The 23,579-nt window shown below is 38.4% G+C and overlaps 1 protein-coding gene across 1 annotated transcript in view; it reads left to right on the top strand.

Moving 5' to 3' along the window:
• The window catches only part of CUNH2orf73 (chromosome unknown C2orf73 homolog), a 26,438-nt gene extending 4,070 nt beyond the window's left edge, over positions 1-22,368 (top strand). Inside the window, 5 exon segments of the mRNA XM_008823013.3 lie at positions 98-305; positions 8,897-9,047; positions 20,748-20,863; positions 21,566-21,729; positions 21,731-22,368. Coding sequence (XP_008821235.1) covers positions 98-305; positions 8,897-9,047; positions 20,748-20,863; positions 21,566-21,729; positions 21,731-21,761 — 670 coding nt within the window. The 3' untranslated portion in view covers positions 21,762-22,368.
• Positions 22,369-23,579: the final 1,211 nt, after the last annotated feature.

Here is a 23,579-nt window from a genome sequence, read left to right as displayed (position 1 = left end):
CTAAAAGCTTGACATATTTAAATCTTATTTAATTATAACTACTGAAATGCTCATGGGGATAAATTATTTATTTAACATAATTACTTATGTTTTACAGATGGCATAAAATAGAAGATTCTGGTATAGCATATGTAGCTGAAAAAAAAGAAGAAATGAAATGTGAAAAAAATCCTGGAAAAAGCATGCAACATTCAAAATCATGTGTGGAGAGAAGACGTATAAATTATGCTAAATTCATTAACACAAATGCAAGAACATACAATGAACCAGTTCCCTACATTGATAACAAATGTCCAGAAAAGCAGGTTGGACAGATGTTTGTTATATACAAATACAGATTTAGATTCAGAAGCCATTTTACAGGACAGTTTGATCACAGTCTATTTAAAGGACATGACACATCGCAGAGTAGGTCTGTTTATCATCCGGTGCTTAAAGCAGTAACCTGGAGTTCTTTCTGGTAGAGAACTGGGCCACTGAAACTATGTATATGTGGAACAAATCCAACAAATCCAGTCCATTTTTCTAGATTGGCTCTTACTGTAGCCACTAAGTACTGCTTGGGAATTACTGGAGAAACTTCTATAGTGCTATGTTTGTGAGAGATACTATCATAAGATTTTTCTGTGCTATTCAGCAATTCAGACTTTCTATAAAATAGTAGTTAGCGCTTATTTAACACATAAATTGCTAGGAATGAACTAGATTTTATGTATTATATTCTTTAACATCTGCAATAATTTTCGTGAGGTATTATTGGAAGTATAGCACAGATTATACTGAGGTTGATTAGCATATCTGTATTTCCATAGTAAGGAAATATAACAATTATGTGTCTGAGCCCAGGACTGTTGGCTTAGCCAGACCTCTCTTGTTCTCTACTTCTTTTAAAAAAGTCACATTTGTTGAAGAATGATTTAGTATATTATTCTATTACTGATGTTATGAATTATCACAAGCTTCAATTCTGACTTAAAGCAGCACAGATCTACTCTTGTAGTCCAGGAATTTGGAAGTCCCAACCCAGGCTCACTGGCTGTTGGTAGGGACAGCTCCTTCTGGCAGGTCTAAGGGAGAATTGTCTTTGCCTTTTCCCGCTTAGAGAGAAGCTGCCCATATACCTTGGCTCATGGCCTCTTCCTCCAGAGCCAGTAGCAACACATCTTCAAATCTCTCTGGCTGACTATCCCGCCTTCCTCTTAGAAGGACCCTGGAGATTACATTGGGCCCATTCAATAATGATGGATAATCTCTCTATCTCAAAATCCTGATTCCTATCCTCAGTGCTCCTTTGCTGTGTAAAGTAACATAGTCACAGGCTCAGAGATTAAGACAGACATCTTTGGGTGATGAGAGGAACATTTTTCTGCCTATGGCATTTACACTATAAAATTCACCCTTTTAGTGGATAGTCCTATGAATTTGAGCAAAGGTATAATCATGCTACCTTTCCACAATCCAGCTATGGAACACTGACTCCGCGCCCAAAAGCTCTCATGGGTTCATTTGCAGACATCGCCCCAAGAGTAGTTATCAGAAAACTCATGATTTCTATAGTTGATCTTTCCAGAGAGTCATGCAAATTAATTTATACAGTTTGTAGCTTTTTAAAAATCTTCTCAGGAAAATGCATTTATAATTTCTTCATATTGTTGCATTATCTTTTGTGCATCTTTTTTTCTGCATATTTTCAGTGTGACTTTGGGCAAGTAATTTACTCTTTCTAAACCTCAGTTTCCTTACTTATATAGAAAGGATGGTAATTATCTCTCAGAGGATTTTTTTGTGAGGATTCAAATATGTATTTGGGGAGTCAGAAAGATGGCTCAGCAGTTAGGAGCACTTGCTGCTCTTGCACAGGACTCAGGTTTGCTTCCCAGAACCTATATGGTGTTTCACAACTGTAACTCCAATTCCAGGGGATTTGATGCTTTCTTTGGCCTCCGTGAGCACTGCATGCATGTGATGCACTTACATACATGCAGGCAAAACACCTACGCACATGAAATAATTTAAAAAAATTATTTATTATTTTTATTTTCTGTGTATGAATGTGTATGAGTGCATCTGTGTCATGCAATGCCGCGGAGGTCAGAAGAGGGCTTCGGAGTCCCCTGGAACTGGAGCTAAGGATAGTTCACATTAAAAAGGTATTTTGGTCAGTTCTTTTCTAGAGCTAGGGATTCAGCAGTGAATCAAATAAATGGGGCAAATATCCTACCCTCAGGCTGTTTATATTCTAGTAAGAGAATAAGCAAAATCAGTAAGCTGTGTTAGGGTTTGGCTGGTAATAGGGCTGGCATGGAAGAGGAGACAAGCTCAGCTGGAGATAGAGTTGCTACTTTATTATTTTAAAATTGGTTGCTACATTTTATTTATTTTGTGTGTATGCACTTTGTGTGTGTGTGTGTGTGTGTGTGTACACACGCGCACACACACCATGACCATATGTGGAGGTCAGAGGACAACTTGCAAGAGTTGGTTCTTTCTTTCCACCATGTGGATCAAACTCAGGTAGTCAGATTGGTGACAGTCACCTTTACCCACTGAGCCATCTCCCTGACCCAGAGTTGCAGTTTTAAATAGGTGGTCAGAGAAAGCCTCATGAAGGAAGTGACATTTGAGAGAAGAAGTGACCACCATGTCAGGACCTAACAGAGGATTCCTGATGTACAAAGGCAGCATGCTACAGCGTGCTCTTAGTAGCACAGTTATGGGACTGAGGATCCCCCTGTCCTCCTAGTTAGTCCAGAGAGTGACTGTTCAAAGTACACCACTGCAGAGGTGATTATAATTTCTCATGTATGTATGTATGTATGTATGTATGTATGTATGCTAGCATGACATTTGTAGAAGAGTACCATCAGAGCAGTCTCAGGCACCTTGCCCTACTCCACTTCTTTCCCCATCTCTGCTTTGATCTAGTTCTACTTGAACCTGACATTATTTGGAGATGGTCTGGGGGACTCTCCATATGATGCCATCTCTGTTCTTGTGATAGAATGATTGTCCTGAGTGCTGGTTCAGGGTTGAATCTAAGGTATCTCTCCCTGAAATGGAGACACTAAGAAAAAAGCTTGTTCAAGAATAGAAGAAATGTAGAATCTTTAAAAATCAATTCCAAATAGCTCACTCTGTAGTTTATAGGTGTTGTTGGGGAAAGAAAAGAACTATATTTGGAACTCCTGTCAGCTTAGTGGACAGCAGGAACATAATCACTTCTAGGCCCAAAAGAAACAGGGCAAAGTAAGTTTGAAATCTAGGCCCAAAAGAAACAAGGCAAAGTAAGTTTGAAATGAAGTAAGAGCACAGGTAAGAGAGGCTGACAGTGGGTAAGGAAGAGCAGTCTAGGGGGAGACAGAAGATGCACCACAGTTAGAGTCATGGCATTAGGGTAGACAGTGAAAAGAATGTTCCTATTCAAAAACAAAAGCAAGAATGAGCTTGTGAACATCCTCATTTTCCAAGTACCCAAAGACTCATTTTATTTCATATGTATATAACTTTGTTCTTTTATTCAAGAGGACATTTCTTTTTAAAATTTAGCTTAATTAAAAATATAGTTAATGCTGGCTTTAAAATAAAATGAAGTTACCCAAATATTTTAACCGATATCTGTCTAATGATATGATGGTATATTTAGATCTCAACACCAAATTGCTTGACTTTACATATTTATTTTTAGTTTTTGAGATAGTGTCTTCCTACATAGGTAGCCCAGGCTGGACTTGGACTTGAAGTTCTCCTGCCTCAGCTTCCTGAGTACTGGGATTACAGGTATGTGCTGCCATATCTAGCATTTAGCTTTAGTTGTTTACAAGATTTTTAAACAAAACAATCATTATACATTTCTACCTAGAATTGTGGGTACTAGAAAAAGTACAAAGGAGGTTTTTGTTTTTGTTTAGCTTAAGCTTTAATGAGAAAATTCTGTTGTGTTTAATTTCTAAATATTGATGCTTTAAAAGAGATTGCACTTACCTCAGTGTTTTCCAAAGTGTATTTCTCAGAGTGCCAGCCTTGCCCGTCTGTTTGAAGAAATAAATTTCCAAAGTCAAGTCAAAAGTTGCATTTTTAAATACCTCTCTCAGAGCTTCATAACTTACATTGTTATATAAAAGTTCTGAGAAATTCTGTGATAAGCTTGCTTAAATTTGCTTATCTCAGTGTTTCCAGATTTATTTATCTACGGGAACTTCTTTTGCATAGTATCTATTAATATGCTAGAGATCTGATGTTCCCCAGAGCATAATTTAGGAACAACTGTTACAGGAGACAATATGAAGTGCTGAAAAAGAAGTATTTTTCAGCATTCCTGGTAGCCTCAGCATAGGTACGTTTGACCTTGACTGCCTCCTGTGTGATAAAACCACTGTGCTCCACTAATGAAATGCCATTCTCTGTAGGTTTTGTCAGAAATCTGTATTTCCCCAAGTATGATTTATGTTCCACAGATGACTGTCATTATCAGAGAGTTGTCTTGGCCAGGCAGCTCTGTCTACAGCTGTGCACTCTAGGCCCACCACCTCTCGCATTCTCTTAACTGGTGCTTCTAGAATGTTATACTTTTCTTTGCCACTTCTCACCTGAGGAATGTCCACGGAGTGGAAATTAAGTACTGTTTACTAAAATATTTCTGAGAGCTTGGGGCTAATAGGAGCATAACATAATGACTGCCTTACACTGCCTTCAAATGTCGGTGGGGCCACATGGCAACCGTCATTAAGCTTTCCAGGCAGGGCTAAGGGGTTAGGAGATTTGTCATCAGGAATATCTAGGCATTTCCTCAAAATGGAACCCTGGAAAACAGCATCTTGGAGCAGGAAAGGAAGTAGGTTTTAGACTAGGAGAGGACTTCCTATCAGGGCCCAAAGTTTTAAATGAAGAACAACCATTTCTCCAGGTAGCACCCTCTTTACAGTCTGTCCCCCAAAAGCCGTCACACCACACAGCTTTTCCCACTTTGGTTTATTTTGCCATTAAATCATTCCAGGTCAACTCCAATCAATCCAGTGTTAGAGACGGACCACAGAACAGTAAATTTTTAATTATTTTTTTCCCTCAGTGTGAGGTGGGACAAAGGCAAGCTTCTATCCATTTCTTTACTCTCATTGTGTCTTGAGAACTATGCTGCTAGGAACCATAGATACCATTCAGGTTTGGGGAAGATTATCCAAAATAGGAAAATAGTAATATTCTTTGACCAAGAGGATTTCATGCTACTGAAGAGAAGGTGCGTCTGGTTTATAATATTCCCCAGAACACTTTAGCTACAGAGTAAAGGATTTGTTATTTCCTTTATATTTGTGAAATTAAAGACACCATTTTGGTAAAATTCTTAAAGAAATTTGCTTGAAAGGTGAACTCTCTTTGCTCTAAGAAAAGTCGTTGCATTATACTCTGCACAAAGAAGAACTTGAAGGCCCAGGCACTTCCTAATGGTCACTTGCCCAGTAACTCGGGCTTCTGACGAACAAAAGTCAACGATGTAAAGTATGTGCCTTAGGATCTGTTTATAGTCAAACTTCCTAGGGCTCTTTATGACTGTGGTTTCAAAGTCTGTCCTCTCTAAAACACATGTAGAAATATAATTGCTATTGTAACAGTACTGAGAGGTGAGACCATTGAAGACCCGACAAGGCTCGAGGGCACTGCCTTCATATGTGTTAGATCAAGTAGAAAAGCAAAGCTGACATCCTCTTCCTTTCCTTTTACCATTCACCTCCTCGTGTGAGAACTCGAGATACCACCTTGGGATTAGAAACACCAAACCTGCCTGGCCTGGGTGTCTTGCTATCAGGCTTCACGAGCTCTAGAACCCAGAGCCAGTAAATTCGCATACGTTGTAAATGACCCAGTCTGTGCCACTGGTCACCCAGAACAGTCTAGGACACTCGGAACCTCTTTGTCTTTGCTTTTGAAATAAGTAGTTAAGCCTGGGCTTATCTAGTTTAGCATTACACATATTTGAAATAGCAATGGAGCACAGAATTCAGGGCTATGTACAGATAGGGGGTTTGGTGAATTGTGGCTGCCTTTTGCTCTATACTGTGGGGAAGTCACTTAATCTGGTAGTTTTCTCACCCTTAAAGAGATGAACCTACCTCATAGAATTGAGATAAAAGAGCTAAGGGCTGCATGTTCTAGACATAATAAGTATGATCAAAATTATGGCATGGAGGAGAACTGCAAGAAATCAGGCACTCCAACACCAGTAGTACATGAATATTTTTAGCCAGATACCGAGAAGGCACCATCTGTTTAGTAATCTGTTCTAGAATTTTCTTAGGACTTATATCAAGGAATCTCAACTTTAAAATTCACTTTTTAGCTCATTCTGAAAATAGGAGACACTAGTCAATGTCTCCTATTGTCTGAAATTTCCTAGTTCCTTAATTTCTGTGAAATGTGTTTACAACTGCCCATTATTCCATTACTCCAGGCTACAACTTGTGGCCTAAAACTGGCACCAATTTAACCTGAGCTCTTCTTCCCCTGTGTCCTGCCCACTTCTCAGTCCCTCTGGTGTATGTTCATCCCATCTTTTTGTTCATCCCATCTTTTCCAGTCTCTGAATATCCCTTAACCAAACACCTCAAGTTTAGTAGCTCTGACTTTTCAGCTTTGAACAATGTACTTCTTTCCCTATCATTAACCTGTCCTTGATTTCTCGCTCCAATTTTTTTTTTCCAGAAAACCTTATTTCCTCTGTCTTTGGCATATTTCATGATTTTCTTCTAGGCCTCCCGACAGTCCTGACAAGGTGACTCCATTCAGCTTTATTCCGAATGTGACCTGCCCTTGCTTTCACACAGGCTTGTCTCTTTAGAAGCTAAGCTCATTTGAGAGCTGGCTTCCTATGCAGACACATGGGGCCTTTGGACACTCTTCCTTTTTGTACTAATGTAGCCTCAGTTTTCAGAATTGTATTGCTGGAATCACACATCCATTATAGAAATATTTTTACTAGGGAATCAAGGCTGATTGTTTTTTAAGACATTTACTTTCTTTTTTGTTAATTTTTTTCTTTTTTGGTGTTTTTGTTTTGTTTTGTTTTTGTTTTTGTTTTTGTCTTTTTGACACAGGGTCTTCCTATAGCCACAACTGGACTGGAACTCTATGTAGACCTGGCTGACCTTGAACTCACAGGGATCTACTTGCCTTTGCCTCCCAAGTTCTGGGATTAAAGGTGTGCGCTAACATGTCCGGGTCTTTTTTGATATTACTGTGTGTGTGGGTTTGTGTGTGTGCTTGCACTCACACCACAGTGCACACATAGAGAGTAGAAGACAGTTGGGGAGTCAGTTCTCCCCTTCCACTCTGGGTTCTGGGAGTGGAACTCAGGTTGTCAGGCTTGCTTAGCAAGTACTTTTACCTGTTGAGCCATCTTGTCAGCCCAACATCTGCTTTCTTACACCCAAGATCACTTCAATCTCAGTTCAGATCCTAAATTTCTGAATGTGGCAGTTACCTTCCTTCAAGTTCTCTCCTCCTTGATCTAGCAGTTTGGGGTTTTTTGAATTAAAAAAATTTTTTTAGTCAGAATTAAGTTGAAGTAGTTCATCGCTCTCTCAATTTTTAAGAGGTTAGATGGTTGCAGGTGTTAATGAAGAGCAATTTTCTTTTCTACATCGAATTTAGTACTGAAAATTCAGTGGTATTTGGAGATATTTCCCCTTAGGAATTAAAAGAATGAGTCAAAATGATAAATTTATGAGTTATAAACAGTGTAAGTTGTGTTACCATTGTGACATGAAACAGCAGCGAATGCAGTAAAATAGAACAACTGAGTGCCCTGCAATAATTATGACAATAATCTGAAACTTTTTCTCTTACGTGTATAGTAGTATTCCATGCTCTTGCAGGATGTAAAATGTATTTCATGATGTGGATCATGGACTCAAAACTTTGCAAACCATCATTTTAGATAATAATACATTAATTATTTTGCTATAATAAAGAGAAATGAACATAATTTTCAGATTAAACCATCTTTTATATATAAAAAGCATGTACATCTATGTAATAAAATAATATAAAGCACAGAAATATAACTATTATGTTAACATAGGTAACAATAACAAATATATTTTGCTAAAATTGTATGAGTATTTTTAGGTACCTTTTAAGAAATAAAGTCTTTGAAAAAAATATTTATTCCTATATTTAAGAATTCTCAGGGGCTTATAAGGTGGCTCGATCAGTAAAGTGCTCACTGCTCAATCAAGAGCACCTGAGTTTGGATCCTAGCACCCACATAGAAAGCTGGGCACACCTGGAATACCAGCATCGGGCCGGGGGGAGGGGGTAGTGGGAGGCAGAGATAGGCAGATCCCTGGAGCTCACTAGTCAACTAACCTAGCCAAATTGGTGACCTCTAGGTTCAGTGAGCGACCCTGTCTCAAAAAGCAAAACATTGAGTGTTGGGATGGGGGGTGCAGATAGGGGAAAGGACCTAAAATCTAAATACAGTCAAAATGTATGAGATTCACATAAATTCAGTTTAAAAAAGGAAAAAAAATGAAAAGTTCAATTGAGGAAAACACTCATGTTGACCACTGCCCTCCACATGTACACATACACCGTATACACACAAAAATAAAGCATGTAAAAATACTAGACCATTGGGCTGGGCGTGGTGGCGCACACCTTTAATCCCAGCACCCGGGAGGCAGAGGCAGGTGGATCTCTGTGAGTTCAAGGCCAGCCTGGTCTATATAGTGAGTTCAAGGACAGCTGGGGCTACAGGGAGACCCCATCTCAAAAAGACCAAAAAAACCCACTAGATTATCTAATACCTTGTTGCATTAAATTACTGAATATTCATAGATTATAAGCAACAAACAAAATTTTCTATCAGTATTTGACTGTGTGTTTCCATTTTATTTCTATGAAGAGTAACTGGTGGCCACATGATGAAGCGGTGCATGCCTCCCAACCATCGTATGATACCAACAGCACCCAGAGGAGTGACTTCCAAAAACCAGCATGCACACTGACTTTGCCAGTGAAACACAACAGGATGCAAAAACCTTCTTGTGGAATAGGTAAGGTTACCCATGGTAAAACCTCCTCTTTATGGCTTATTTTACTGCTAATGAATAAGATATATTAGATATAGTGACATCTCCTGGGAAAATTACATCTCTACAGGAGATGAAAATGTACATGTAGCACAGCATAGAAGGCCCTGATGAGTTTGTTATTCTTTCCTATTGAACAGCTTGACTCCAATTTTGTACTGGTCATTCATGACACCAGCTTTAAGTCAGAAACTTAGTAGCATTCCGTTCAGTATTGAACCAAATTCTAAACACTGTTAACTATTAGAATAGTAGGCAAGGCTATATGGCTATACTTGGGGGTGGGGGTCACTAGTTATTGTAGTTTGAATGGGAAATATCCTCCATAGGCTCATGTGTTGAATACATAGTCCCTGGCTGATGGCGCTGTTTGGGGAGGTTGTGCATCTTTAGGAGGTGGACCTCCCAGAAGGAAATAAATCACTGGGGAATGAACCTTGAGGGCCCAGCCCCACTTCCTGTCCTCTCTCTCTGCTTCTTGATGGCTGATACAACCTTACCAGCCAACTTCAGCTCTGCTGCCATGCCTTTCCAGCCACGAAGGACTACATCCCTTTGGAACTATAATCCAAAGTCAACCCTTTCTCTTTTAAATTGCTTTTGTCAGAGTATTTTATAAGAGATGGGTTCTTGTGATAGACAGATAGAGCTATCTATCTTTATAGACAGAGCTAAGAAAGAAAAAACAGAGGAAGCAGTCAAATAAGTTTTGTAAAACATGAATTTTAAAAGTTAAAAATTTAACCTGTAGAACAACAGACTTATTCTAAGTACAAGCATGATGACTTCTAAAGTATATGCATTTTCCTCTTTTTGAGATCTTCTTCCATGATTAGAATTATCACAAAACATAATTTAGGATATACTGTTACACAGGCTATTAAATAAATATTTTCAGTCACACTTTACTACATTTGTTTTTGTTTCCTAGTCCATATCCTAGCTGTCTCTACCTCTGAGGTAGATTTACCAAGCCTTAAGTACATTATCAAGTCAAAATAAAAATTCTTTTATTGGGTACTTATTCTGGTTTCAACTCCATATCAAAGCTGTTTCAAATAAGCTACCCTAATGGCATAGCAAGAGTCAACAGAGGATTACTTTTGGAGATCTTTATTTGAACCTCCTAACCGATGTGATCTGGTCAGTCTAGTTAAAGACATAGGGCAGCTAGACTGAAGTTAGGGCATTACAGAACAAAGAACTGTCACTTGCAGCATGATTTCCACCCAAGGGAGGTAGTTCACGAAAAGGGATAGCTATTCATCTGTGAACAATAACCTCTCCTTTAGAAAGATAGCAAATTGTGTGCTTTTGATTCATGATATAGACTGAGCACAAACACCTAAATTTGCTTCTTCCTAGGACTCTGTTAAATAATAGGGAAGAGCTAAGCTAATAGAGATGAAGAGAATGGAGGGAAGAATTTTCTGGAGTGTGTGTGAGAAAGAGTGGAAGCCTGTTGATGGGTAAAGGAGAGCGAAGGAGCAATGCCTAGAAAGAAATGCAGCAAAGAAAAGACTATCTTGTAAACACAACATCGGGTGGATTCAGAGAGCATGCACAGAAGGCAAGCATGGAGAGGGCACAGGAGAACGCAGGGTCACTCCACGTCAGGGTCACTCCATGCCAGGCTTTCTCAGAGAGCAGTTCCAGTAATGAGCACTCTACCCTGTGTTAACATTAAGACTACCAGAGCTTAGATGTTAGCCAGATGCAAGGGAACATCAACACCATAAAATAAAACAAAATCCTAGAAAATGGATGAGAAAGAGAAGCAAGGTAGAGAATCAGCTCTTTCCTAAGAGGAGTAAAGATGAGGGCAAGATAATGACCAGAACATGGAACGGATTGAGCCCATGCTGTGACTTTCCAAATGTAAACACACTGAATTCCCAAATCAACCCTATGTGGTTTAATAATGTGGTGATACAAGTAGCATTCTCAGGTTCTAGATAAGAGGTATAGAACAATCTTACCTCACCTTTTAGGGTGAACTAAGTTAACACAAAAATTAGCAAGAGAAAGCATACAACCTTAAATCAAGTTTTATAGAGCATATGAGCCTTCATAAGGAAATGAAGAGCCAGAGACACATAATTAACCATTATATACCAAACTGGACAGAGTTGTATGCTGTGAAGGTGTGAAAAGACAAAGGGAGAGCGGAGAAGGCGTTAGTTTACCAAGGTTCCTCTGTCCAGACTCCCCTTGGGCTCCACTTCCTGTGTCTGATGGGAAGAATGAGACTTCCCTTCCGGTAGAGGGGGACATCTTTCACACTGGAATTTCCTCTCCTTCTGTAAAGAAAAAGAAGGAAGTGTAGACTGATTTTCTTGCATCCATTTTTTAAACTAGTGTTTTTAGGTTAACATACAAAGCAATGGGCTTCGTGACGGCATTTTCACCCCTTGTGTCATACTTAGCTCGCGCTGCTCTCCTGCACTGCACCTTCCCCTGCCTTCCCTCTGGCTGCTTCTCTTTCTTCTCCCAGTCAGCCCTACCTTCTGCTTTCACCTCACATACGTTCCATCGCCTTCTCTATTTCCCTCCTCCCTTAAGATCTCTTCCTCTCCTCTCATGATCCCCTTTCTAATTTCATGGCACACACATACCACACATACGCATGCACACAAGCAAGCACACACTTTTAAATCTAGTTTCCTTATTGAGAGAAAGCATGTGATAATTGTCTTTCTACATTTGGCTTGTTTAGCTTAATGATTTCTCTTTTCAACCATTTTCCTGCAAATGTCGTGATTTCGTTTTTCTTTACAGCTGCATACAATTCCTTTGTGTGTATGTACCACATCTCTTTCATTCATTTGTCTGCTGATGGATGTCTAGATTGGTTCTATTCCTTGTTATTGTGAATAGTGCAGCAATAAACATGGGTATGCAAGTATCTCTGTGATATGTTGACTTAGAGAACTTTGGCTATATACCCAAGAGTAGTACAGCGAGGTCATGTGGCAGTTGTATTTTTAGTTTTAGTTTGTTTGCTTTAGTTGGTTTTTGTTGTTGTTTATGGGTTTTGTTTGTTTTGTTTTGCTTTTTTGAGACACAGTCTCACTATCTATCTTGTACTACTGGCCACGGTAGAACATGCTAGCCTCAAGCTCACAGAGATCCTCCTGCCTCTGTTTCCCAAGTGTGGGCTAAAGGTGTATGCCCCCACACCTGGCCTATTTTAGGTTTTTCAAACACTTCCATACTGATTTCCATATCATCCACTGCTTTTCAGGCTCTGTTAATAATAGTCCATATGCTAGAGCAGCATATTTTAGAATGACATGTTCAGCTAATACAGTATAAAGAACTTGCTGAAGGCTTTGCAGCAAATGATTAGCATTTGAACCCAGGTGGCTGACTCCAGTGTCTTTATTCATAACTAATACTCTGCAGAGCTGCTAAAATGATCAGAAGACAATCTCCCTATATAAAAGACATTGAAAGGGGTCATGGAGTATATCTGAGTATGAAGGAAGAAAGACACACTACTACTTATCATGAAACTGTAAAACAACTATGAAGCTTCTAAAATTTCCATAAAGAGTGAGAAAATTCACCATTTAAGAAATACTCAGCGGGAAACCAAGGTGCTCTGGTTAAACACAGTGAGTTAGTATCTGCAGTGTTCTCAGGAGAAGTAATTTTTAACATAGGGGTTTATTTGACATGAACACTAAAAAAAGTATTTTACAAGTGACACTGGGCATTAAACCTACTAAGAAGGAAATGAAATATTTGGCCCTTAAATGAACAAAAAAAAAAATCAAATAATTATATAACATTATAGGATTGTCATGAGAACTAAACAAAATAACATATAAAGTACCTACCATGTGCTTGATATTTAATAAACAATAGATAGTGTGCACTCAGATTATTAATCATTGCATTATACTCTTGGGTATTGAGTTGAAATTTAGCTTTAGAAACCTGGCATATGTTTCTCCCTCTCCCTCTCTCTCTCTCTCTCTCTCTCTCTCTCTCTCTCTCATTGGTATTTCCCACTACTAAGATCATTATTATATCCTAACCTGGCATATATTATTATTCTCTCTTTTTCTCTCATATTGGTATTTCCTACTAAGTTCATTATTATATGCCAATGTCTAGTATAATGACCAAACTCAATATTTTTTGAATAAGTGAATGAAAAATGCAGTCAAATGTTCTATTACTGCACTATACCTCTTAAGTGAATATTACACATTACTCAACCAATTTAATTTAAATCTATAATGTAATTTAAACTAATAAACAAAAAATCTCCAACAGTAGCCTGAAATTAATTCCTATTTATATGGTATTTTGATACTAGATTTAAATGATTGTTTAAAATTTTTTTACTGTAACATTTTAAATGTGTAAAAACTCAACTGTATGCCAGAATTTATATATGCATACAAACAGAAAAATGTGAATATCAACATGTGCTAATACCAATTAAAAGTCATCTCAGTCATTCTGTTCCACCAGCCCACTTAATGACGCCTGATCTTTGGCATTTCAGCAATGTTATCTTGTGCTGACAATGAAAGTGCTCTTTATGTCTTGTACCACCACAGTTTCCTGGCTGCCATCCATGGTTCCTTAACAAATGGCTCTGCTTCATCTTGTCTGAGTCGCTGTAAGAACAAGTCTTCATATTTGGATTTATATAATAAAACATATAATTTGGAAAAGTTGATCTAATTGGAAAAGGCTGACATTTCATATTTAAATGAAACTTTGGCTGCTTATCTACTACTTGATATTTTAATGTTCTTTTGCGTTACACATTCACATATAGTGGTGAAATTATTTTATAAGATGGACTTTAGTTTGTTGCTGCTATTGCACCAAGGCGTAACACAGGAATGAGTTCTTGCCACGTTTATTTTTAAAAAACCTGACATATGAGGCTGGAGATATTGCTTAGTGGTTAAGTGTACGTGCTGATCTTACAAGAGACCTGAATTTGGCTCCCAAAACCCACATTGGGCAACTCACAACTGCCTGTAACTCTAGCTCTTGGGGATTCAGTATCCTTTACTAGTCTCCAAAGGCACCTGCACATATCCCCACAGACATATACATGGACACACACAGATAAATAGACAGATGGACAGAAGACAGACAGACAGACAGACACACACACACACACACACACACACACACACACACTGTGTCCCAGCACTGGGGAGGCAAAGGTAGGTAGAGCTCAGTGGTCTACAAAGCAAGTTATAGACCAGCCAGGGGTACACAATGAGACACTGTCTTAAAGAAAAAATTAAAACCTGGCATATTATCAGTCTGTGATATTTTTCCATTTGTAATCTTTTTATATAGTATTAAAATAAATACTACTGATTGATGAAATTAGAGCTTCCAAGAGAAAAATATTTCTTGGTAAGGATTTTATGTAGAGATAAAAAGTTAAGAAGTTTTCTGAAAGGAAAACTAGTAAGTTCTCAGCCATGTAAGGAACATATCCATGATAGTGTATGTGAATGAATCCTGGCATTGTTGATAACAGCATAAATGGCTAGATACCAAGTTGTTTAGAGAACTCTTACTTTAGTCAAGACTCTAAGAGGCAGACTGCATTTCAAACATTCTTCATGGACTTTGCCTCATGTTTGTAGCTCTCGTTTAGTAAGACAGTCCAGCGATTAGTTGAGTCCAGTTTGAATTCTTGAATAGAGTACCCACCAAGAACCTGAATGTCTTCTTTCATCATTTCACACTTAGACATTCTTCTCTGCCCTGAGTTTTGTAGGAAGTCTCATATGTTCATGCAAATGAGCCTAGTCGTTATGTCTAATTTTAATAAGCATAATGTTTGGGTAGAACATCCCTCGAGTGGATCAGAAGACATTCCTCTTCCTTTATTGGTCTCCATGGAGAAATGAATCCCTGTTAAAGTCATCATTTTTGAGATCTAGAAGCTTCTAGATCACTGTTTACAAGGTGATTCATTCTAATTCAACGTACTTTCTTCTGATGTATTTCTGATGTATTTCTATTTCAGTTATCTGCATTAACAAGTTACCTTGAATTTAGTTGCTTAAAGGAACAGTCTCCCTATTGGTCAGTGTTCTGCAGTCTGGGCTAGGTTTGGGCCAGCAGTTTGGTCTACTGGTAGTCACTTGTGTGGCAGCATTTGGTTGGCAGAGGCAGTCACTCAGCTGGCACCCTGGAATAGCCGGGCTCCTTCCCCTGTGGTTTCTGCTGGGGTGAGGGTCCAGGAGTTGAGGTGGGCAGGGCTGGGCTTCCTAGAATGCAGAGAACTAGGCTCTAAGGCATTCTTAAAAGGTTTATGCTTCAAGTTTGCCAAGTGTCCCTTTTGCCACTTTGTGGTGGTTACAGCTCATCACAAGGCCTGCCCACTTTTATTGCTAGTATGTTCTGGCTTTTTATAGGAATAATACTTTTCTTTTCTTTTCTTTTCTTTTCTTTTGTCCTTGTCTTTTTCAGGAAACAAAATCTTTTCTAATTTTTTTCATGTATTTTAGGCACTTTCCTTGACCTGTTTCTAGTCTTAGCTAAGTGCTTCCTCAAAAAATAAGTCTGTTTTACAGGAAAATATTTTTGGATCTTCCTTGCCTCCCAAGATTTAAAAGTTGTTTTTTTAAAATTAATAATTAATTGCCAGTTTGATTGAATATTAAATCTTTCTTTGTAGTATTTTAAAAATAGTAGTCATCTTGTAAACAGTGTTGCTTTTGAGATATTTGATGTTAATCTGCTTCCTGCTGCTTTGTAGATAATTTATCTTTCTCTTTGAAAGCGTTGGTAATTTTGCTTTGTTTTGTTTATCTTAGGAGAACTCAGAATTCTCTAAGTGTCTGGGTGCTTGCTTTCCTTTATATACCTCTCAGGACTTGCTGGAAGTGAAGCAAAAGAGAAGCACAATTTAAGGCAGCACTAGCTATTTCCGGGTCACAGAGGCACCTCCTTAAATCCTGCATCCCTGTGCTTCTCTGCCCCTTTTTCACAGGTGCTCTCTACCATTTTGATGTGTTGTGAGCTCTTTCAGTTTGAGGTCTTCAATCTTTCTTTCATTCCTGGATATTTATTCTCATTATTTCCTTAAACATTTTCCTTGTATTTCTTTTGAATTCTGGTGCTGGTACTTTGACTTTTCTTGCTATTTAGTATTTTAAATTCTCATTTCTTTTTTCCTGCTGTCTTCTGGGAGAGCTTCTCAGTCTGATTTTCTAGTTACAAATCTCATTATTTATGCATTTTAAAAAGTTTTAGCTATTTTAAATTCTAACATGTGACTCTTTTTTATAACCTCTTATTCTTGTAACATATTAGTAATAGCATCTATGCCTTTGAAGATAGTTTTTGTGATTACGTTAAATTCTCCGTGCATTCACAATAGTGTATCTTTTTCTTTTGCAGTGTATGTAGTTTCTCATAGGTCATGCTCTCCTAGACACCATGCAGCCTTTGTGGGCAAAGGCTAACACCAGGGTTTGTTTTGTGTGCCTCACAGTGAATTTAAGGGAAGAAAATGATGCTGAACCTGGAAAGCTTCAGACATTACAAAACAGGTTTTTGTTTTGTTTTGTTTTGTTTTGTTTTGTGACAGGGTCTCATGTAGCCCAGGCTGTCCTTGAACTTGCTGTGTAGCTGAGATGGCCTTGACCTTCTTCTGCTCCTCAGGCTTTCTCATCCCAAGTGTGGGATTTCGGGCATGCACCATCATGACTTATGTGATGCTGGGTATCAAACCGAGGGCTTTCGTGCATGCTAGGCAAGCAGTCTATCAACTGAGCTACATGACCAGGTCACAAACCAGTTTTAACCATCACCAGTTGCTTTCACTCTACCAGACTAGTCCTCTAATCAAGAGTCCACCCCCACCACCCATAAACTGAAAAGAGGCATTGTGGGGAGAAGGCAATGTCTTTGTTGGTTTTTGTTTTTTGTTTTTGGGTTTTTTTTTTTTTTTTTTTTTTTTTTTTAACAGGTCTTACTTTGTAGACCAAGTCATTGTCTTTTTGAGACAGGGTCTCCTTGTAGCCCCAGCTGTCCTGGAACTCACTATGTAGACCAGGCTGGCCTCAAACTCACAAAGATCCGCCTGTCTCTGCCTCCTGAGTGCTGGGATTAAAGGCGTGCGCCAACATGCCCAGCATGTCTTTGTGCTTTAAGTCCACCAACACTGACAGTTGCAGGGAGAGTGGTAGAGCAGGAGATGCCTAGCCAGGCAGTGGCACCCATTTTTATCAACCATTTGTTCTGGAGAGACTTAAGATTTCTTATTACATTTATTTATTTGGGAAAGGGGTATACAAGGATACGTCAGAGGCCAACTTCCTCAAGTCACTTCTTTCCTTCAATCATGTAGGTCCCTGTAGGTCATCAGGATTGGCAACAAGTGCCTTTACCCATGGAGCCATCTCCCCAGCCCCCTGGAGGGATTTCTGTGCTATTGTTATTCTGTTGACAACAGATGGCTAAGCAGTTAATGCCAGTTTCTGTGGCACTAGATTAAGCAATAATCTTCCAGAGGCAATGTGAGAGAAAAAGTCAAGAGCATGTTTTGAAAGCTCTCTCCCAACCTGTTCTTTCTTAGCTGTACCTGAATTTTCCTACTCTTCAGCCTTGGATGCCACCAGTTCTTTAACCAGCTTATTAAGTTCTTCATACCAGTTCCCTAGAGCCTCTGGGTTACTCACAGTTTGGGGATAGGCCATCAGATTCAGCTCTTCTCCTGACTATAGTTTCCCCTCCATACTTTGATCCCAGCATCCCAGAGACATTATAAACATTGTCCTTAGTCCTCCCAATTCTGAAAGCAAACAGTGATGTCTAATTTTAATTGTCAACTTGACACAGTCTAGAATCACCTGTAAAGATAGTCTCAATGAGGGACTGTGTACATCAGGTTGGCCTGTGGGCATGTATGTGTGTGTATGTGTGTGTGTGGGGGTCATTTCTTGATTATCTAAATGATGTGGGATGACCTGGTCCACTATGGACAGCACCATTCCCTGGCTTGGGGTCTCAGACTGTGTAAGAGTCAAGAAAGTGAGTTAAGCACAGGCATGGAGCGGGCATGAATTTCTCTACTCTGACTATGGATGTGATGTGACTAGCTGTTGTAAGTTCCTACCACCTCGACTTCACCCTTGATAGGCCATAACCTGGAATTGTAATCAGAGTAAACCCCTTCTCCCCTAAATTTGTTTTCGTCAGGATATTTTATCATACCAACAGAAATGAAACCAGGACACCAATTATCATTATCCACATTTCAGAAAGAAGGAAATTGAATTTCAATAAAATCAAGTGCTTTTCACCCTCCACCCCGCACACCCATATGGCTAGGGTGTGTGAGAGAGTCAGAATTTGAAAACATGCCTATCCTTTATCAGAGCTCATGCTTTGGACACTCCACTGGCCTCTCTCATTGATGCAGATGTAGAGATGCTTCACTTCATCCAGGGTGAGCAACTGTGTTTCTGAAAGCACCAATGTTCTGCAAGCTGAGATATGGTATTTACAAAAACATGAACTTGAATTCACTATGTAGCCCAGGCTGACTAAGATGTGGTATTTATAAAAACACGATCTTTTCCCAACTAGCAGGAAATTTTAAATTAAAATAATGGATTTCTCTCAATGCTGAAGTTATTAAATCTTTGGTACCTGCTCTTCTTTGTCCTACAAAAAAGGTAATGGTTAAGGAGAAAATGACTTTTGAATAGCTGATCTCAATTATAAATCAAGGAAATATGAGTTTATTTTTTAAGGTAACTGGGGAAATATTGCCATTTTATATCATGTATTTTTAAAAATATTTTATTATTTTTATTTTATGTGTGTGCACGTATTGCCTGCATGCAAGTAAGTGCACCCATGTCGAGCAATGCCTGCGGAGGACAGAAGAGACTGTCGGATCCTCTGGAACTGGAGTTACAGACAGTTGTAGCTGACATGTGGGTGCTGGGATTCGAACCCAGGTCTTCTGCAAGAACAGTCAGTTCTTGCTGAGCTGAACTGCTGAGCCATCTCTCCAGCCCCTATATCATGTTATTTTTTTATCACGTATTTTTAAAGCTATTTGAATACTCATCATTCTTTCTAGAAAAATTAGTTTATATCAACATAAATTGAATTAATACTTAATCAATATAAATTTATTAACATATTTCCCTTTCTTATGTATTCCTCACCCAGTTTAAAGCATGTTTTATTTTGTTTGAGACAGATCTTCATTGAGTATCCCAGGCTGACCTTGAACTCACTAGGTAGCTCAGGCTGGCCTCAAACTTGTGGCACTCCTTCTGCCTGAGTACTGGGATCACAGTCATAGAATACGACTCCCAGCTTAAAGGTGTGACTTTTAAAATTTACATTTTGTTTCACTTTAATAGCTACTATATACACACATAGTAAATAATTCAAATCATACAAAAATATACAGTGAAAAGTGTATCTCCATTTTGTCCTCAGTCATCCAATTCCTTCCCCTATTAGAACCACCATTATCAAGTTCTTACATATCATTCCGTAGATGTGCCAAGAACATGCAGATTCTTATGTCTATATTTGTTAAAAGGAGATTTTGAAGCCATTTTTATTTTTCAATGGTTGATTGTCCAGTAGCAGTTGGAAATTGCTCTGGTTCTTTAACTGCTTCTGAAAGTAAAACTAAAATAAGTTTTTTAAAAAGTACTTGAGCCAGGTGTGGTGGTACATGCTTTTAATCCCAGCATTTAGGAGGCAGAGGCAAGTGGATCTCTGTGAGATTGAGGCCAGCCTGATCTACATAAGTTCCAGGCCAGCTGGGGCTGCAGGGAGACCCTGTCTCAAAAGACCAAAAAAAATTTTTTTAATTTAAAATGTTAAACATACATATAGCAAAGAGACCATTCTAATGAGCACCTGTGTAGTCAGCATCCTGATAGAAAGATTATCTTGAAGTGATTTTTAGAAGGTTTACTATTTTGTAAATGATCAGAACCTGTTATTGGCTGAAGTGTAAAGAGTTTGCATTTGTCTATGACAGTCACCCTGGGTGTTCCAGTTCCTTCTACTACGCTGGCTGGGAGTAACTTCCACACAGGATTCCCTGGTCATCATCATTATCACACACACAATCAGCAGTGACTCTCATACCCTTTCTAATTATATAATTTGACAAACAAATTATACTTATGTTTTCTCTAAGGCAAATTGGTGTCTGTTTAAAAAGCACATCTAACGGATTTTAAGGCCAGTAGCTTTTTACTGTTGTGCTATTAATATTAGTTTTAAAAATTAATAACTCTGCCGGGCGTGGTGTCACACGCCTTTAATCCCAGGATTCAGGAGGCAGAGGCAGGCGGATCTTTGTGAGTTCGAGGCCAGCTTAGTCTACATAGTGAGTTCCAGGACAGCTGGAGCTACAGGGAGACCCTGTCTCAAAAAGACCAAAAAAAAAAATTTAATAACTCCATATGGGGCTAATTTGGTTGTTTTGATTTATATCTTTTCATGAAGAATAAATGCTGAATCCATTATGTTTATTATATAGTGTGGCTAAATAACTCACATACTTAAAGACCTTTTGTTGTCCTTTTTCATAAAGCATAAATATTGTGATACTGAATATATTTCCATAGACAAATCCAATTATTGTCCTGGTTTCACTGAAATTTCTTTTCTTTTACTTAGTTCCACTTGTCTGTCCAGATGCATCAGGAGAACATGAAAACAATTTTGTAGAATATATCTCTTTTATACATCAATATGACTCCAGAAAAACTCCCAATGAGCCCATCCGGGGAAAGGTAGGACACTATTTAGAACTGTTTACCTAATACCTCAGGACAGAATTGGTTGATGGGAGAGTCACAGTCATTGTTCAGTAGGACAGACTCTCAATTATATGTCATAGTAAAACCACAGGATGATACCATAATTTTGAATCACTGTTAGGGGATTTGGTTTACTTAAATTATTGAAAACATTTGTTTAAGGTACTATCAAGGAAATATAAGTTTTTTGATATTCTTAATGTATGTGTGTGTCGGGGGTGCTATTATATAAGGTTTAGAACTCCAAACAGAATTCAATAAAAGTTGTTGGATTTTTTTTTCAACTACAGATGTTTATTTTCATATTTCATTGGAATTAATCCTTTCATTGGAAATAATAGACATTTGGACACAATCATAAATTCTATGAATTATAGTTTCTGTTGTAGCTATAGCAACCTACACAGCAAGAAATAAAATTTGGTACAAATAGTCATGCATAATCCAAATGATAGAAAAGCTATGAATGCATCTCTGACTCTGGCTTTTCCCTCCTCCTGTTTTCTAGAGCTTTCTCTTTACAAAGCCCACCAAAGGTTCTTTAGTTTTGGACTGAAGAGGTGGTCAATGAAGAGGCCAAGAAATTAGTGTGTGCATTACCAGTGTGTGTTAACCCAAGAACTAGGCTGCAGTTGGTGTTTCCCTGGTTAATGTCAGCTCTGTTTTCCTTTCCAGAGACATGGAACTTTTGTGCAGAGAGAGATAAAACCAGGGAGTAGGCCAATAGTTTCTAAGGGAACAGAGGTATTACTTAATGCTCCAGAGTCATGTTCATCAGAGCAGTCCATGAAAACAGAGAAAGGAAATTCAGCGGGAAGCAGGATGACCTCACCAGGCCTGACAGAATTCCCAAGCACTGCTAGAGACATAAAACTCACTTATCAGAAACAGAGGGCAGACAGGCAGCCTAGGCACACCCCGGAAGCCTGGAATGAAGGGAGAGGACCGCATGCGTATTCCACTCCACAGGAGCAAGCATAGGACAAGCTCTTCTCACTCAGCATGAGCCTTTAAACCCACCAATAAAAAAGTTGGGATAAGTCAGGATAAATTGCTCCTTCAAATAAAAACACAATCCCTGGAATGTAGAGAAATTGCCTCCCCATCTACAGGCCCTGGTTGCTTGAATTGTTGTGGCTGTTGGTAGCAGTAACTTCAGAACATATTTACATTAATAGAGAAAAAGGTGAAAAGGTAAAATAATACCTCTGGAATCAAAACAAACTGGTTGGAATGTTGACTGCAGTTTTTATGAGCTGTGTGCCCTTGGGTAAGTTACTTAACCTCTCTAGACTTTATAAGATTATTGAGGACAAGATTGTGCACATTGATCAACAACTGGTCAATGTAATCCTGTCATCACTGTTACTATATTTAAAATTTTAACAAGGATAATATTCTATAAATTTTGTCTTCTTTCTTGATCTAAAATTTAGAATTCCTCTATATATAACTGAAAGTGTGAAAATCTAAAAACATTTCTGTCCAGGTACGTACACACACACACAGAGAGAGAGAGAGAGAGAGAGAGAGAGAGAGAGAGAGAGAGAGAATTCAAAGACACATGAATACTTAGGAGGTGAAGATATTTCCTAAATTTTCTGTTTTACCTTGATCGTTTATAACACTAGCTGGATGTTTACTTTTCAGATGAGTCTGGTAAGGATTAATTCTATCAGTTATTCTGATTTGGTATGTTTGATGTGCTATGATATATCCACTATAAGATTTGTTCTATTGTAGATGAGCAGAAGCAGGTGCAATTTTCCTCTGGCATAGACTACAGCTATATCTTTATCCCTTTAGCCTACCCCCACTAAATAAATTTCAACAGACTGAAAAAGAGTAAGTGCCATGTTTGTGTGTTGGGGACTTTTAGTTCTTATATCATGTGGGATTAAAACTATTACAAACACCTTGAAATACAGAATAAAATGAACAACAAATATATATATATAAGCTTATAGAACAGTAAAACTTTAATGTTCCAAAATAAAAAATTTCCTGTTTATGCATTAGTATATATCTTGAAGATCTGTCAAGGCACATACATTAGCTCATCATTTTAATAATAGTCTTCCATAGTAGAAGAATTGTACATAATGGGACCAATAAGAATCCAAGCTCAGGGCTGGACAGATGGTCAGGCATTAAAGGCTCAGGGACACAACCAAAAGGATGCAAGCTCTGATAAAGAAAGAGAAAGGGAAAGGTTCTAAGGAGGCTTGGGAAAGGTCCTAAAGTCTAGAAACATTAATTTGAATCCATATTTGAACAGATATAAAACCTTTTGCTCTCCAAAGCAGAAAGTAGAATTGAAATCTGCTTAAAGCTGGAACTCTCAAATGGCTGGCCGACTCTATTACAGTCACAACCAGGAAGACAGCAAGAAAGTCTGTGCCTGTCTAAAACATAAATAATAAATTCCATGAGAAAGCAGAACCCTTGTGCCACATTACAGTTTGGAATATGAGTCTATGCGTAGGATTTTGTTAACATCAAAATCCTGCTAATGATGCTTCTGAGATGTCCAATTAAAGCAAACTTACTTCTCTTGACCCCAGAGATCTATGATCTGCAGGAAAAACAATTTTTACTAAAGATAAGGTCATAGCTAAGCATGCTGTAGTGGTTCAAGCCTACTATGATTTCTAACAATTGATAAATTTGAAAATGCCTTAACACATAC

This window comes from Nannospalax galili, unplaced genomic scaffold (genome assembly GCF_000622305.1).
Source record: "Nannospalax galili isolate Female #2095 unplaced genomic scaffold, S.galili_v1.0 scaffold286, whole genome shotgun sequence".
In the NCBI taxonomy this organism is placed as follows: domain Eukaryota; kingdom Metazoa; phylum Chordata; class Mammalia; order Rodentia; family Spalacidae; genus Nannospalax; species Nannospalax galili.
Note: the sequence above shows the minus strand (reverse complement) of the source record. Positions and strands in the feature narration are given on the sequence as shown.